Source organism: Etheostoma spectabile, chromosome 7, assembly GCF_008692095.1.
Source record: "Etheostoma spectabile isolate EspeVRDwgs_2016 chromosome 7, UIUC_Espe_1.0, whole genome shotgun sequence".
NCBI lineage: Eukaryota > Metazoa > Chordata > Actinopteri > Perciformes > Percidae > Etheostoma > Etheostoma spectabile.
In genome coordinates this window covers 7,306,857-7,323,603 of record NC_045739.1, presented here as the reverse complement: position 1 = coordinate 7,323,603, position 16,747 = coordinate 7,306,857, and the positions used below count along the sequence as shown (strand labels likewise).

Genomic DNA, 16,747 nt, shown 5'->3' with positions numbered 1-16,747 from the left:
CAGAATGCTGTGTGGACTAGCCAGACCATCCTCCTCCTTCGCAGCGCTGTAGAGGAAGGGCCGGCAAAGCAAGACTAACTAAACATTAACATCACAAAAAATAAACTACAGATAATGTTTAGGGCCTCAACTTACAACAAAAGTATCATAGGAGAATGTGTGTCTGATCTTCAGGTGCTGGAAAAAGTCAGCACTCCTGTAGTTGGGGTCTCCCCAGGGCATTGAGGCACAGATGGGACACACCTAGACAGACAAGAAGTGAAAGTAATGCATCTATGACCAAATTAACCATAGCTAAATCTAAACAATGGGTGGAACCTTATTTTTGAAAGAGCTACTCTTGGAGTCACGGTGTAGTGTAGATTTCCTACCACTTGTCTTGTATCACGAGCATGCTGCGAAGTGCAATGTTCGACCAGGCCATCCTGAGCAAGGTTCTGGCAGTTGCAGTATGGACAGGTGAATGTGAAGCGATTTGGTACTGGACTGTGGAAAAGAAACAAACAATAAAATATCTTACACTACTGTTTCTTTAAATGTAGAGAAGAGATTTGTTAATCATTTCTATCAATTTAGGGGTCCCCACACTTGATTAAAGCGCTCACATTATGCTCATTTTCAGGATCATAGTTGTATTGTATGGAGGTTGTACCAGAATAGGTTTACATGATTTCATTTTCAAAAAACATTTGTTGTACTACGCATCGCTGCAGCTGCTCTTTTCACCCTGTGTGTTGAACTCTCTGTTTTAGCTACAGAGTGAGGCATCTCACTTCTGTTCCATCTTTGTTGAGAGTTGCACATGTGCAGTAAGTATTGCTAGCTAGTCAGAAGCAGAGTATAAGTGCGTGCCATGCTAGCAGCTAGGCGAGCATTATAACGTGTGCACGTTTGTTGCGGAAATAAAGGCTGGACTACAATACAGCTGTTTGAAGTAGTTTGTGAACAGTGTTTTCTGTTGGAGATGGTAAGTCCATGGACTTTGGCCTTTTTCACTTTGTAAACCTATGATGTGCACAAAAAAAGATAAACAATAACACAAAGGGAAAAAGCCAAAACCCATAATATGAGCACTTTAAACATCAAATCCAATGACTTTTTAAGGACTTTACAGGCCCATTTTCCCCTCAAATTCCAGGACCCAACATGGCATAGTTTGAGACAAGGATTACTGTTACAACACTGAACAACACAACATTTTCATTATGAGAACTAGCAGGCCGGCTCTTGACACAATGACATAACTGCCGGAGACGCACATGCCAACAGCGGAACGTAGCCTATTTATTTTTACTATTTACTAACGTACTAAAATAATCTGGTTTACTGGATGTACAGTGTAGGTATAAAGTCTGACAGCCAGCAAGTGTTGTTGGTTGTTCTCATCCCCTTCTATTTATTTTGCATAAGCGCTGTAGTTGCATCCGAAACTTAGCGCTGCCCATATGTGATTGGTTTAAAGAAATAAACAAAAAAACCACAGTGTTTTTCCCCTATACCAAAATGTTAACTCATGGAGCCATCCCGTACTTCAGCGCTGACACACTGTGGAGATAGGTCTGGCAACACAAGACTAAACATTAATTAAAGAAAACGTCAAAAATAACTTCAATTTCGATTCTTGCACACAATATATAAATTCAAGCACTTTTAATGACCCATACCCATTTATGTCTATTTTTCAAAACATCCAAGGTCTTGATTTTTACCCAACTTTTCAAGGATAGCAATATAATATTGATATCATGATATGCGAGAAGACATCATCTAATAATTTAGCTCAAAAGGCCGCTGGTTAGTCATCATATCCACATTACAAATAACTGTTTCTCAAACTTTTCTTGTCTATAATTATCTCAGTCCTTACAAAAAGTTAACATTATATTCACAATATTAAAAGCAATTCCACGTCTTTCAACCTGTGCCTTGCTGTAGTTTTAGCCAATTTAATTTCAGATATTTGTAACAGTCAAGGAATTTCCATAATCCCTACAGTGATGGCAGTGAGAACAACCTTCAGCTGTCCTGTACATATTCTGGATTCTGGAATTTTGCAACACTACATATATCTGTAATGGCACAAAATCTCTCTTTACTTCACACTATAGTTTAAATTATTGAGTGTTTACTATGTAGGTTACATGTCTGTAGGTTTGAATGAGTATGTGACTTCAGACACAGTCCTTGTTTTTCTTATTACTCTTTATTTCACCTGATGATGGCAGCCTGACTCTGGGCGGTGGTTCTCACTCCCTCCTCAATGTACTCCTGGTATTTTGAGCAGGCAGCTGTGTGGCTTCTCATCTGAGAAAGGCCAACCTGAATAGTGAGAAAACACACATCAGTAACTGCTAGTGCATAACCACAATTAGATAATTAGTTTCAAGTATTTACCATTTCAACTCTGCTACTGTCTCAAGATAAAGACTAAAGTTTAAGTTCAGACTCAGATTAAGTTTGTGCATATGTGTAGTTATGATTTGATTAATCGAGCCAATAATAACCATTTTGAGATGATTAGCATCAAACAATATCTGCAAATGTCTTTAGACACATCTACAGGAAGCCCTGTCAGTGTAGCTGCTGTGAAACCAAGCAGGAACTTCAGTTTGTATAGAAGTCTACGACAAAATTTCCCTACTTCTCACTTGATTTATTACCTCAGTAAACATTTTCCTAACAAGTTTATGGCCTCAACCGTTTTCTTCAATACAGCATGATGTTCATTTTGATGATTATAGTTCCATTTAGTATAAAATAGATGATAAAGTAGGGCATGCTTTAGGGTGAGGCTACACACCGACCTGTCAATCGTGATAGAGCCTAGCAATGATATCCACGGCCCTGTGTACATTAGAATAGCGGTGAACTTGTTTTTGGGGTGTTGTTTTCATCTTAAAACGGTGACCCTCTCATTGTGCGTTTTCAATTCATCAAAGTGGTTTGGAAAATTTTGGTCACCTAAAATGTCTTGCTTAGCGTTCAGTAGCACCTTGCCAACCGAAGCCAGCTAGCATTAGCATTAGCAACTTAAGGGAAAGTCTGCCAATTTTCTGTACTGCCGTGCATGCATAGCAACAGTGTCAGTATGTGGAGGTCGGCGTTTGATGGCCGGTAAAACTCTGTTTGATGACTCGTGTCAGAAGGGTTGAAAATCAGTGACTTTCCCTCTTTAGTGCTTAGCTTAGTGCCATTGAAACCATAGAGACACTAGGCTCGTTCAAGATGAGCCAAGTCTGCGCAGAATTGATCACCGGCAACTGCCGCCCAATGCATGCCGGTTAGATTGGTGTCCTGTTATTTCAATTCAGCAACAGATTGCATGTAGAGCATTTTGAGAGTTACTTTGTCATAATTAAAACAAGTGATATATGGGTTTGGTAACATTTTATTAAATCGGTAACTTAAGGGGGTTATGTCACTTCCTGTTCAGCCTGCCAGCTGCTGGAAATAGCCCGAAATAGTCCTAGCCGGCTGCTGCTGCCTGCTCTCGTCCACTTTACAGGCGAGACGCAGTTCATCTTGAATGAGTCTAATGTCTTAGCTGCATCCTCCTCCCCAGCTCTGCCCTTTTTTTCCAAATATGGTCACTTCTGGCTCCAAAATACCAAGATGGCGACGGCCAAAATGCAAACCCCGGGCTTCAATGGTGACATCACTAAGTCCATTCCACACATTGGAACGTGCCAATGCTGTATGTAACGTTACCAGAGAGAAAATGGTAAGACTTATATTCCTAGCTTTTAAAGCTCAATAAATTTAATTGGTCACCCTAACATAATAATGTTAATTTTCTGTATAATTTGATTATGGTCTTGGCAATATACCAATAATGGTAGTGAATAACCTTAGCTAAACTAGCTTACAGGGCTAGAAAAACTAATGTATGAGTGTCTTCAGCCCCCGCTCCTACTTCCGTCAACTAAAACATGGATCAGATTTGTCATTTGAGATGGCTGTAGGCCGGTAAGCACATGTAACTGTAAAGTCTTTTGATTGATCAATGTGGTACCTTCCCACAGGGTTTTTGGGGAAGGTGTGTTTATTTGTACTTAAAACGTAACTGCTGCGAAACCATCAGAAAATACAATTTTATTTCTCCGATTCATGGCTTTGTTTTTGCCAGCGCTGCTCCCTCACTTCGTTCAATCTCTAGTTGCTCAACTACTGCTGCTTTTAGTCAACTTTGAAGTCTGTGTTTCCAAACACCAACCGACAATTACAATTTAGTATTTTATCAGCTGTAAAAACAACAACAAACAAAAACAACATGATATTGTATTATGTATTGGCCACTGGTCGCCCCACTTTCTAAATATCGTCATCTGCCATTGAAGTTGTAAGTCGTCTACTAGATATGATACCGTAGTGATGCGTTTAAACCCTAGCATGTTCCCAAATCCAATAAACCAGCAAAGGCCATATGCTCCTAATGTTTGCATGCTTTTCACAATGTCATAAAACATACCTGTGCTCCACATCCCTTGCAAGCAGCCACGGATGATTTAATGATGCCCTCAAGCTCAGCAGCCCTAGTCCAGTGGCCCAGCCCTGCCCGACATACAGCACAAACGGGTTTCTGTGGACGCAAGCACTCCTGCAAACAACTCTGGCAGAACCTGACAAGAGATAGATGAAGAAATGTAATGATGAACAAAGTAAGGGAAACAACATACTGAAACTGTTATCAATTTTTAAATTGGCTTCTGGTGACCTGAAGAAAAAAGGCATTTACGAGTATTCCAGCTAGCAATAAGCTGCCACTAAAGTAAACTATAAAAAAACAGATGCTGTCATTTGCTGGAAGATGCATGTAAAGCTCCTAACTAGAGATTCTTGTAAATCCCATGGAAAGTCCCCACCTCAAGAGGGCGCAGGGATTTGTAGTCCTTTAAAGTGGTGTGTTGAAGCCAAGCAATTGCTATCTAAACTACAACTCCCAGGTGATGTGCTTCTTTGATGTAAACAAAACTGAAACTGATTTAGCAAGGTGGAATTGTTTTTTTTTAAACCAAATATCCAAGGGACCTAAATAGAATAACAGGGTCACAACAAAAACACACACATTCCTCGTCGTTTTTGCGACTCTGGTGGCACGACATGTTTTACAACAAGCCTTTCCCCCAGTCATGTTTGCCTCCAACCATGGCATCGCTGGTGGTAGAGGTGGGTTGAGGGGAGGGCGATCGAAAACAAAGACTAAATACTCACGTATGGCCGCATTCTGTTTTTACTGGACTCTCGAAGATTTCGAGACAAACTGGACAGACGAATTCTGACACGTCGTTGCTCCCGTCAGAGACGTTTTTCTTGTGCTGTGCTGCACTAAACCCTCCAAGCATCGCCATTTCTTTTCTTCACTGAGTCAGCCCCCCCCAACCTCTTGTTCCTGTTCGACGTCATCAGGTTCGGGTTCGTTTTTTTAAGCGCGAGGGCGGAGTTATCGCTGGAAGTACAACCCATGACATGATTTTCAAGTTATTGTACAAAACTGTGGACCACCATTTAATTAGTTAACTAAATATTATTAGTAGTATAACTGTTGTTTCAAATAGACAAATGATATAGTGCTGCATATAACGAGTTTTTATATTATTTCATTAAATATATTATTTTCTCAAATAAACCCCAAAATGTGTGTATATATATATATATAATCTATTATCTATTTAGTGTGACAGTCCAAAAACGAAAAATATTAACAATACAACGTTACACCCTGTTTTATACAGTCTATAGAAGGGCGGCAATCCTCACATTGGAAAAGCTGGAACCATAGAAATAAAATGCATCTATCCATATTTGGAACCATGGGAACTGGAAAATGACATTGCTTAAATGACTTAAAAACTTAATCTTCTCAGACCAGAACAATTTATTTTAACCGTTTGTTTATTGGAAGTATCATATTGACTTGGAACATATTACAAAGGGAAGGTTAACATAGATTCAAAAGGAATGTGGTTAAAGTAAGTGTGGAAGTTTGTTAAATTGTAGAAATTGTAGATAAAGACAAATAGTTTCTACGTGAACCGTTGATTAAACAACAACTGCACACGTGAGCTCAGCTATTTTTGTTTTCCGAAAAATATTGGATCACCACCATTGTTCAATATTGAACAATGGTGGTGATCCGGCGGGCTCCGCATCCTCCTCCTCCTGGCTCCTGCTCTTTCTTCAGACAGCACGTGGGCCCCCGCTGATGAACTGTCAGAACTGTGCGCCTGCGCGTTGTGAGGATGGGAATTTCCAACAGCTGAGTCTATGCTGAGGAGGCGTAGCTAGCCACGGCTAGCACTTGTTAAAGGTAAGATGTTCTGCTGCTGGTGGTGTTGAGAAAACGGTGTGGTCTCTAAGCTGAATTCAAATTACACTTGGTGGCACAAGAGTCATGCTACAATAACGGTATAACGTTATGTTTAGAAAATTGCCAAAGCTGTCTATCTATCGATGGACCACCCTGCTAGCTAAAGCAATTGTTAGCTAGCCAGCTGCGCTGAAATGGGCGTTCACTTCTTAGCCGATACTCAGGTGGGGGCCCGTGACAGGTTCGGGTTTTTTTGGGGTTTGAGATTAATGAACACTTAATGTATACGATGTCCTCCAGGCGTCTATCATATTATTAACATCGGTCATGACGGAGCGATTTTGTTGCAGTTAATGCGCAATATTAATGCATAGTGATGTTGTTAGCTAACGTTAAGGCATGTTGCTTGCTAGTTCGCTAAACGGATGCTCACTCGGTTGGTGTGTGAGGTAACTGGAATAGCTGGTCAGCTTGCCTGGTAACGAGGAGCAGAAACACTCACTGATGTGGTTCAAGCTTACAACCATCTTTATCCTCGCATCCGTATGTATAATATTTTGTTATTAATTTGAGCTATCTAAAGCTAAGTGCAGGCTACCATGGTTTATGCATGTTGTACCCCTAGGTTTTACTGCTGGCTCACATATTCACTGGCGCAAACAGTCGCGCAAGAATAAGGGCTATGTCTGTCAACAGTGAGTCCCGATCCTGGTTATGTTCACTGTAATTCCTCTAGTGTTGTTCTTGGTTGCGTATTTCGTGATAATCAGTCAAACCTATTAGCTCTACGAGGGACATAAAAAAGCCCACACGATAATAAAAGCCCACACATCAAAGAACACACTGTTTTTCAAAATAGTGATGTCTACACACCCTCTTTCGTGTTTTAACCATAGCAGATTTAAAGAATACTCTTGTTAATGGTCGTTACAAATGCATTTTTGTGGACTGAATTGACACTAAGTAGAAAATATGTGGCCCAAGTTTCCTTCTACTGTATATTTCTGCGTGTCAGAATGAGAGATTTCCATTTTCACAAAGCTCTCCTATGTCATTACAGCTTGGAGACGGCTCAGAAGAATCACATGCTCATGAATGTGTCTTCATGATGAGTGACCTTGAACTCTGCACACGCTGAAACCAAGGAATGGGATGGATATAACTCAGCATTAACAGAGCGTGAAGCAAAAGCTCTTCCTGACCTCATCTTGAACGACATAGGCCTGTTCATCTGGAAACAAATCAGGCTCTGAGCCAGTACCAACGATGCCCATAACAAGGCATCCCTACAGGCTGCAGCCTAGCTACGCCAACTGAAAGCACCAGGCAAACGCATCAAATGTTTAAAGGATGTACTGCTGATTGGATGCAAAATCTCGTTCCTCTTCCACGTCTCCAAAACGTTAACGTTGAGTCTGTGCCAGCGTTTACAGTGAATTATGGTGACCAAAAATGGTGCTTGAATGTGGCATCCTGGTGCAGAGTATGCTAAAAGGGGTGAGGCTCTCTCAGAAAAGTGTAACAGCCGACTGATAGTCTGCTGCCGATAATGGATGCCAAGTTAAAAGAGGACCTCTTTCGAAGGTATGTGACGGCACTGGAGAGGCGTCTGGAAGATGGAGGGGAATACACAGGGACAAGAACAACACCAGAGGAGGACAGAGGGAGACACAAGGACAGTGAGGCGCTACTCTCCACAGCTACAGCTCTGCTAGGGGCCTACCAGCCTGATCCGGCACAACGTTTCCGGATGGTGCGTTTTTATGAAGTGGTGGAGAATGCTCTCCGCTGCCAGAGAGGGGGCAACATCAAGAGCCTGGAGAGAGCCTTCCACACATTGGAAACCATCTGCACCAACCTCTTGCTCTATCCCTGGAAGAAGGAGTTCCGATGTATAAAGGTGAGTTGAGCTTATTGTTAAGATGGCCACTTACTTAAAGCTGTGTTTACAGATGAAAACAAAAACTTAGTTATTAAAATGTTGGTTATAACATTAACCCCGTAGTGTGAAGTCACCATGTAGATTTCCCAATCTCTTTAACAGTTGCAGAAAGACTATCCAAGTAAACACCTGAAAAATACATCCACTTGCAAAATAAATTAAGTGCATTTGTTTATCTAATTTAATTTGTAAAAGTTTGAAATGCAACTTTTAGATTTGAATAAAACAAGTGGCATATGCACAGGCAGAAAGAGATAACAACAGGTTATCTAGTTACAAAGATTCCATCTTTGAGCAACGGTATACAGAGGCTTTTCTTTTGAATATGTCAGCTCTTTGTCTCCATAACTGATTCCTAACCTAATACCTGTTAGAAAGAATAGTGACATAAGGCTACCAAACATTAGCAACTGACTTACTAACAACAACAACCTATACATCCTATAGTATAGAATATAGTTACCTTACAAATACTCCTTATAGTTGTAGTCTAATTTAATATTTAGTTTTCTAGAGTATTTATTGCCTAATCATATCACCATACTGTGTTTTATATGTAAACCAAAATTTAGAAGCCCTGATTGGAATCCGCTAATTATCCTGTTTTTTTTAACACTTTCTTTCTGTATAACATCTGTGAGGTGATGTTTTCTAATGCTATTGTAAACACAGTAGCCAAACCAACCTACAGTTTGAATGATATATCGGAGGAATAGTATGTAGATTTGAGCTTTTTTTGTATTAAGCTGTTTTTAATTGACTGACAGGATTGCTAATTAACCCATTTCTCTTTTAGACCTTCACTGGCCCATATGTGTACCATTTGCAGTCGGCCATTTCTGATGCTGAACTCCGAAGTCTTATGCGCACCATCGGCTATGCCTGTGACCATGATTCGCAGTTCTATTTGCAGGAGCACCCAGGAGGCACAAATCATCTCCGGCAGTTGGCGTTTGAGCTCTTCCTGGCCCAGGCAGAGTGTCGTCTTCTAGGAGAAGTAGTGGCTTTGGCCCGTGGTTCGGCCTCAGAGCTGGAGGCCCTGGAACTCCGAAGAGGCTGCAGAGATGATGCAGCTGGCTGTGCTGAGGCGCTCCGGAGACGGGACAGCCTTGGGGCAGATATGGCTCGGCTGTCTGTGCGGCCTTTAGATATAGAGAGGCCTCATGCCCACCACCTGAGGCGAGGTAGCCGACCGTCTAAGTCTGTGGATGTTACAGATGGGGCTGGTCACTGGCACGCAGCAGTTAGCAAGCCTGTTTTGAAGGCCTCATTGAGTCTGAGGAAGGAGCCTCTGTTTGTGGATGCGGAGGAGGATATGAAGGATGAGATCATCAGGCCCAGTACCTCAGCATCTCTGTTCTCTGTGGCAGCGCCACCTTCCTATAGCCCTATTGCGGATTTCTTTCCAATTCAGTCACCTCCCCCAGCCGATGCCTACACATCCTACCACCTGTCATCTTTGGATGAGATTGACTTGTACACAGAGAGGGGTGTTGGGACAGGAGGAAGGCAGACCCCCTCTCGACCTCCATCCAGAGAGCCTCGGGATGTAAGGGATGGGTGGCTGCTCAAAGCTCATGGTAGTGTGAAATGTCAGGGCTGTGGGCTTGGCTGCTCTTCTATGGCCTCTTGCCAGAGATGTGACATGATCCTCTGTTCTGCCTGTCATGATGTGGACCCCTCCCCTTGCTGCGGCCTCCAGGACTACCACCAGAAATCCCCACGACCCCTCGATGGATACATTCCTGTCAAGGAAAAGCTCTCCGTCTACTCTAACACTCACTCCCACTCCCATCTCCATCCGCACCCCCTCACACTGACTCACTCACACTCTCACCCCCACCCCCAGATGGTGGAGAAACCCCTCATGTCCACAAAGCTGTTTGCTAGCAAGTCTATTGCCTTGACCACACCAAAGGGAGGCAGCAGTGAGCGAATAAGCATGGGGGGATCGCGATGCGGGTTTTGCAACAAGCCAGGGGCATCCCACACCTGTGTGAACTGCTCTAAGGTGTCGTGTGACTCCTGCATGGGCTTGTATGGAAAAGATATTTGCACGCGAAAAAATCCCCAACACAGCTTTGTGCCCAACCATCAGCTCAACTTCAAGTCTGGCACCATATCTCACCTGGTGTACCGATGAATCAGGCATGGATCAAAATATTTGTTTCTCCCTTCTAGTCCTTTCTCTTAACCTGCTGCATAATCTTGCACTATTGCTTTAGCTCTGTTCTGGTTTAAACAGCTCATTCACTATCTTCCCCCTTATCTGATGGTCTTTTGGCCCTATTGAACCCTCTCTTGAACTTTGTACATTTTCTCTTACAGTCAGTAGGGCCCTGGAATGCACTTGCCACAGAGAGCAATATCGTCTGCCCATCTCTCTGCCTTGTACAAGTTCAGGCCTTTTATCTTTTTCTTCTTCTTTTTACCTTGCTACCTGCTCTTGAGTAGTCATGTGATGTTGTAGCGCTTCCCCAATTCCTTAAATTTTGTCCTCCTCAAAAGGGGAACTGAAGAAAATAGTTTAATTCCTTCTCATTTTGAATGAATTCTGTCCAAATGAACATATGTACTTTGTCTAACTTCTCAGCTAAAAAATCCTCTAATATATAAATATATATATATACACTGTGTGTGTGTGTGTGTGTGTGTGTGTGTGTGTGTGTGTGTGTGTGTGTGTGTGTGTGTGTGTGTGTGTGTGTGTGTGTGTGTGTGTGTGTGTGTGTGTGTGTGTGTGTGTGTGTGTGTGTGTGTGTGTGTGTGTGTGTGTGTGTGTGTGTGTGTGTGTAAAAAGACCTCTGAGCTTGCATACTGACACAGGAGATCTTTTTAAACTTGAAAAATAACAGAACATAACACTGGAAGTCAATTAGTCAATAGTATATATTTTTAATCTCTATTCTCTAGAACAATGTGAGACTGTTAAATGGGCATGAGGTCTGGCATTGGGATTTTTGGGGTAAAAACTTATGTCCGCGGGCTCGGGTGGATGATATCTCAGAGGGACATATTGAGACAATGGTTTGCCTTGTAAATTAACCCTCAATTGTTTCTGGTGATATGACTGAGGTGTAAATGCTGCTGTTGACTTGAAGATGTGTGGCGTTGACTTCTTTCTGATAAATAGCCTGTTGAGTTGTTTCAGTTCCAAGCTCCCCATGCCCTTTCATTATACCCCTTAAGCCCCCATTGCCCATGATGTTGAAGTGCATCCTTACCAGATCAGTCATTCCTTGTCAGTCACAGGTGGAGTCACAGAAAGTCTCATGCTGGGCCACAAATCAAGTGATTACGTTTTTTTGACAGTGTGTGAGCCTATTGATTGGTTTTAGACAGTATGAAAGTGTATACTCTGACACGGTTTCTGTCTACCTCAAATGGCTTCAGCTTATTACACCCAGTTTGACATTGTGGTTTCAAACTAGCCCAACTGGTGTTTTAGCTCAATAGAAAACATATTTTACTATCAGCTGAATTAGTCACTTTTAAAGGTTAGCAGAGGTTATAAATCTTGTGAGATAATCCTTGGCTTTTTCATCTTAATGACATAGCACAAGATTTTATTTATTTAGTTTAATGGTCACTTTTGAGACTGTATTTTGTGAAAGTGCATTGAATTGCATTGCACTGTAAGTTGTCTCTGTTTTTTCTTATTGACAAAAGACAGAAACCACTTATAATATGTTGCAGTTCAAGACAACACCACAACAGACTAAGGGCTCAAAAATGGCTTTAGTGTTGAATCTACGACTCTCTGACACAAGTTAATACCATTACACATTTTAGCTTTGCAAAGGTAGGATTTATCACATGACTATTGCACTAAACTGTAACATGTTGCTGTGTTTACCTTCTTGTACAGTACAGCGATTGCCAATTTGTAGTGTTATTCTTTTTCATATTTTAAGACCCCGAAATCCATCTCTAAGCCCCTTGTTTTAGGTACATTTGGTCTATGAAGTTAGCAGGAGTTTGCTTGAGCAAGCCACTGCTGTTTGCTGTGAACTTTTCATTAAACCCATTTATTAATTTACTTTGAAGGGCTGGGGTCATGAGGGGTGAATAAACTCTGCTAACATGTTAATCGAGTGTCTTACATTTGGAACTACAGGCTGATTAGGCTTTGGTTCTTTATTAGGGGATAATTAATTTATATTGAAGTTGAGAGTCACCAAGGGCTAATTTTAAATCACATTTCATTCAAAAAAAAGTCTGAGTCTGGGTTATTTTGACAGACCGTTTAGGCAGCCGTAGCCTTGATGGTCTGTCAGGAATAACCTCTAAATGCCTTAAGCTCATTCAGCTGTCTTATCAAATACTTTAAGCTTCCACTGTTGTCATTGACATTGTTTTGTGTTTTACCAGCCTACATGAATTAAATGCACAGCTAGCTCTATGACTGCTAAGGAAGGAAATCAGAGTATTTAAAAAATACACACAAGTATGGTATACTTAACAGTGTCTAAAAGGAAGCATGTTGAACCATGCATATTAACAGGAATTATGCAGCAATTCACACTTTGTAGACATATATACACACACGGTGTGCTTGCTGGGGTTAATGTCTGTTTTGCTCACAGATGTTACCTAATACATGGTTGGTTACAGTGAGTGATGTTATACTTCTGTTCATTTCTTTCCTTTTAAAATGGAGTTCTTTGTCTTTGTCATGCTAACAACATAAAAAATGGATCTTTTGATACCGTTTGGATCTACCTTAAGGGTTCTTTGAGAGATGTTCTTGGGTCAAGGTTAGCTAACTTGGGTATCACAAAAAATCTGAGTGACCTTAGGGGTGGTGTGCAATTGCTTTCTTTTCATCTTATGAAGCCTTTCTAAATAGTTTGAATATTTATCATAGATATATTTCAATTGCACGTCTGCTTATCGCAAATCATACCAGCAACAAAGACAAGTTTTAGAAGTATCAAGCCAGGCTGCGAGAGTGATCATATTGCCAAATGAAGAACAAATATCTCATTGGAGTCAAACAAAATCCTGTTGCGTGCCCAGACGTACAGTTCATGTAAGATAAATCTGTGGTTTTGCTAAAGTTTAGCCTTGTGTCTGTAGACGTGGGCCTTGAACAAGCCTAGCAAGAGAATCAACATCGATACCTACTCGCACACCATGGGACGTGTGGATTTTCACTTGGATCAGTGGACTGAAAATTTGTGTAGGTCACTACAAAGGGCTAAACAGTCTTCAGGGCTGCTGCTAAGTTTGTGGGCACTGTTTTAATCTTTTAGTGAACAACCGCCTTGTCATACAGTAGGTGAATATCTAATGTGGAGCTGACTTTACATTCATCAGTGGAAGTGAATTACTGATGTTAGAAAAATCAAAGAGCTATTTTTTTTTTGTGTCATGGAATACATTGAGCCATTTGAACATGTTTGGTTTAACCCACACCGGACACACTCAAGTCATTGTGGAAGTCAATACTCCCTTTACCTCTTTGTGTGGTTATCTTACTGATGTTAACAGTGGTGGTGTAGTTAGGCAGCCCCTTTACCGTTCCCTATTTCCCCCAACCCTTTCTTGGCATGCTCTGTACAAGGCCCAAACCCATACTTTTTCTCCCTTGACCCTCACCCACTGTTCCCTTCCCACCCCTTCCACCTTGGAAATGAGGATCACTGCACAATGTCTATATAAAGGAGTATGGACCTTACGATCAATATGTGGGCATACATTGGGGTGGAAAGGGAAAATAGCCAAAATTGTTAATCGGTGAAAAAAATATATATATATTGAAACGTAAATGAGATTTTATAAAATAATTTAAAGAATAAAATTCTGGAGAAAAAATTGCCTCGAGTTTTTGGGTGATTGAAACTTGTTATGTAACATTTAACTGTGGAATACAATGTGCGTATAGTCAGTGTTTTTGAAACGCTACAGGTAAGTTATTTAGTTTTTTACGTTCTACAGGTTTACACGTTCACATTTCTCAACAATATGATCATTTAGAACTGTAATCCATCTAATATCTCCACTGAGGTTTCACACAGCTATGTGTCTGACACTCTGAGCTAGTGAAGAGGATTTACATCGACTTTAGTGTTTCACTTACAGTATACTTATCACAAGCCCTCTAAAGGCATTTGATGTATTCACTTTGTCTATGTTTTCAACTGATGTGTTTTTGTCACCCTTCTAACTGAAACTGTGGACTATTGTATTCTGCTGTCTTCCTATATGACCAGTAGAGGGAGATAAATACCCATACATGGAGAGACAGGCAGCATGAAATACACTAATCCTTTTGAATAAATACTTTTCAACTTAAATATATGTTTTATACATTAAATAACTATATCCAAGTCCTTAGTTGGGTCTAAATTGGTATTATTTCAATATGAATTATTTTTTATCATTAGCTGTATGGGTTTGCTGTATCTCAAAAAAGGCAACTACAGAGTAATTTTTTTTAAAATTTATTTTATTTTTTACCAGGTTCTCATTTGCAATGGCGACCTGGCCAAGAAAAGCATAAGCGTGCAGGACAACATACAGTTTTACATTCTATACAATACTGGAATACAGAAAACAATAGGCTACATCAAGTGCAGATTAAGTAAGCATTACAATGCCGTTGCATAGACGTAAGTAAGACAAAGGATATGCGGAAGGGAAATCGTAATAACAATGTACGTAAATAGGCAGTCTATAACGCTGCTGAAAAGTAGCAAAGAGTCAATTAAAAGTTATTGCAAATTGTGGTCTGGTTAGTGATATGGGTCAGTAATAAAACACTAAACCGGAATAGACAGTCTACATAAATGCTGAATCTAGTGAAAAGACAAAATAGCCCCTTTGCTCCGCTGTTAGTGCCTTTCCTTAAATTTGTGACTTGTGATGTATTGATACAACCTGCTGTTCCAAATTAAGTAGGATTCCTTATTTGCACCGATTGAAGCTAAAGTGGAATTGCTTTTTATATTAATAACTACATGGAAAAACCTCATTAAGCTGTTACCTCAGATACACATGGTATGCTTCATTAACTACAAGAGTAATTTTTTTTAAATGGACACCTGCTTACTGTCGGATAAACTAGCAGATGCTTGTTTTGACTCACTGTGCTTTAAAAATGACATATGAAGCCTAGATAAGCTTCCATGTTGTGTATATTAAATGCATGTGTCTGGGCCTGCACATACCTCCAACAAACTCATGTAAGATATGGTATAGCTGTAACTGAGATTATCCTCAAAAGGGGAAATAGAAAAGATGGACATCAGCGGGACGTGCCAGTCCCTGCAGTCCTTGCACTATCCTTTCCTCTGGGACATGTCACAACTATGCTGACTAACAGCCTTTATCAGCCTTGAGGGAGCCCAAGACATACTGAGTAACACGCATTACTGTTTAGCAGAGAGAAAGATAATGACTGATGGCACACCGCCTTTGAATAAATCCATCAGCAGCACTAGCACCATTTTAATTAATGGTCTCATTGAAGAAAGACTGCCAGAGAAACAGTTACAGCGCAGGCATGTAGATAACTGTTATCTGAACGGTTTGCAACTTTCTTATGTAGGAGTATTTGCATGTTTATTTTCACAGCACATAATGCGTTAAGAAATCCATTGTGCATATGCTCTATTCTCCATTGCATTATGTAGGTCAAGGTTTTCCTGTATCTGCCAAACAATTTATTACCCTTTTCCCCATTTTCATAGTTATATTCTACCATAACTGCTGGAGAAAATGGACAGAGAAATGTGCATGTTGTGGTTCCAGCAGCAGAAACGTCCACAGTTTGTATCCAACAGCAGTTGATCATTAGCCAAGAGAGGTAAGCACATCCCTATCTCTAAAGGCATATGACTCAGTATATCTCTCACTCAACACAAAAGGTATGGCTTATTACTTTTAGCAACTAACTAAAAAGAATCTGTATTTGTTTAAGCTCAAAACCAAGTTAGATTGCAAAGCAAAAAAATGCTATTGACATTGCAATTACTCTTTTATTTTTGACTTCCCTACGGGGGCTCTGGTACATAATCAGCAGCTCATTTCAGTTCAACTAAATTACATTTTATTTATAGTATAATAAATAAATGTATCCTTCATTAGTCCCACAAGAGGAAATTACAATGTACACTCTGTTGTTATTACACACATACTCAGTACCTATACATGCACTAAATGGAGAGATGGTAGAGTGAGTGGGCTGCTCATGGAAAGGCACCCCAAGGAGTTGGGGGTTCAGTGACTTGCTCAGGAGCCCCTTTGCAGTGTCCAAGAGGTGAACTGGCACGTCACCAGTTACCAGTCCACCACCATACTTTGGTCTGTATGTGAACTTGACCCAGCAACCCTCCGGTTCCCAACCCAACTCCCTACGGACTGAGCTACTGCCACCCCATCAATCAATTTATCATCATCATAACACGAGTTATCTCAACACACTTTGCAGATAGAATAATTCTAGACCAAACTAGACCACGTAATTTACAAGGACCCAACAGTTCTAGTAGTTCCCT

The 16,747-nt window shown here is 40.7% G+C and overlaps 2 protein-coding genes and 1 long non-coding RNA gene across 5 annotated transcripts in view; 2 read left to right on the top strand and 1 right to left on the bottom strand.

Moving 5' to 3' along the window:
* The window catches only part of rnf114 (ring finger protein 114), a 7,688-nt gene extending 2,253 nt beyond the window's left edge, over window positions 1-5,435 (bottom strand). The window contains exons 1-5 of the mRNA XM_032521713.1: window positions 5,212-5,435; window positions 4,469-4,619; window positions 2,213-2,319; window positions 372-486; window positions 136-243 (exon numbers count right to left, since the gene is read on the bottom strand). Of these exons, the coding sequence (XP_032377604.1) occupies window positions 136-243; window positions 372-486; window positions 2,213-2,319; window positions 4,469-4,619; window positions 5,212-5,348 (618 nt within the window). The 5' untranslated portion in view covers window positions 5,349-5,435. The remainder of the gene's footprint in view (window positions 1-135; window positions 244-371; window positions 487-2,212; window positions 2,320-4,468; window positions 4,620-5,211) is intronic.
* The window catches only part of LOC116693041 (uncharacterized), a 22,567-nt gene extending 7,709 nt beyond the window's left edge, over window positions 1-14,858 (top strand). The window contains exons 2-3 of the long non-coding RNA XR_004332834.1: window positions 3,088-3,096; window positions 14,802-14,858. This is a non-coding gene — a long non-coding RNA (uncharacterized LOC116693041). The remainder of the gene's footprint in view (window positions 1-3,087; window positions 3,097-14,801) is intronic.
* On the top strand, window positions 6,200-12,973 carry spata2 (spermatogenesis associated 2). Of its 3 annotated transcripts, none has more exons than XM_032521710.1 (3): window positions 6,200-6,307; window positions 7,368-8,207; window positions 9,046-12,973. In XM_032521710.1, the coding sequence occupies exons 2-3, from the start codon at window positions 7,857-7,859 to the stop codon at window positions 10,390-10,392; spliced, it is 1,698 nt and encodes a 565-aa protein (XP_032377601.1). In that variant the 5' UTR covers window positions 6,200-6,307; window positions 7,368-7,856; the 3' UTR covers window positions 10,393-12,973. The 3 variants fall into 3 exon arrangements, with proteins under 3 accessions (XP_032377601.1, XP_032377602.1, XP_032377603.1); XM_032521711.1 differs by lacking the exon at window positions 6,200-6,307 and adding an exon at window positions 6,330-6,405; XM_032521712.1 differs by lacking the exon at window positions 6,200-6,307 and adding an exon at window positions 6,467-7,270.
* Window positions 14,859-16,747: the final 1,889 nt, after the last annotated feature.

Bases quoted from the DNA above. Each gene is read 5' to 3' on its own strand.
- spata2 (XM_032521710.1), top strand. From the start codon at position 7,857: ATGGATGCCAAGTTAAAAGAGGACCTCTTTCGAAGGTATGTGACGGCA. The intron at 8,208-9,045 runs GTGAGTTGAGCT...TTTCTCTTTTAG, and splicing joins AGGAGTTCCGATGTATAAAG to ACCTTCACTGGCCCATATGT.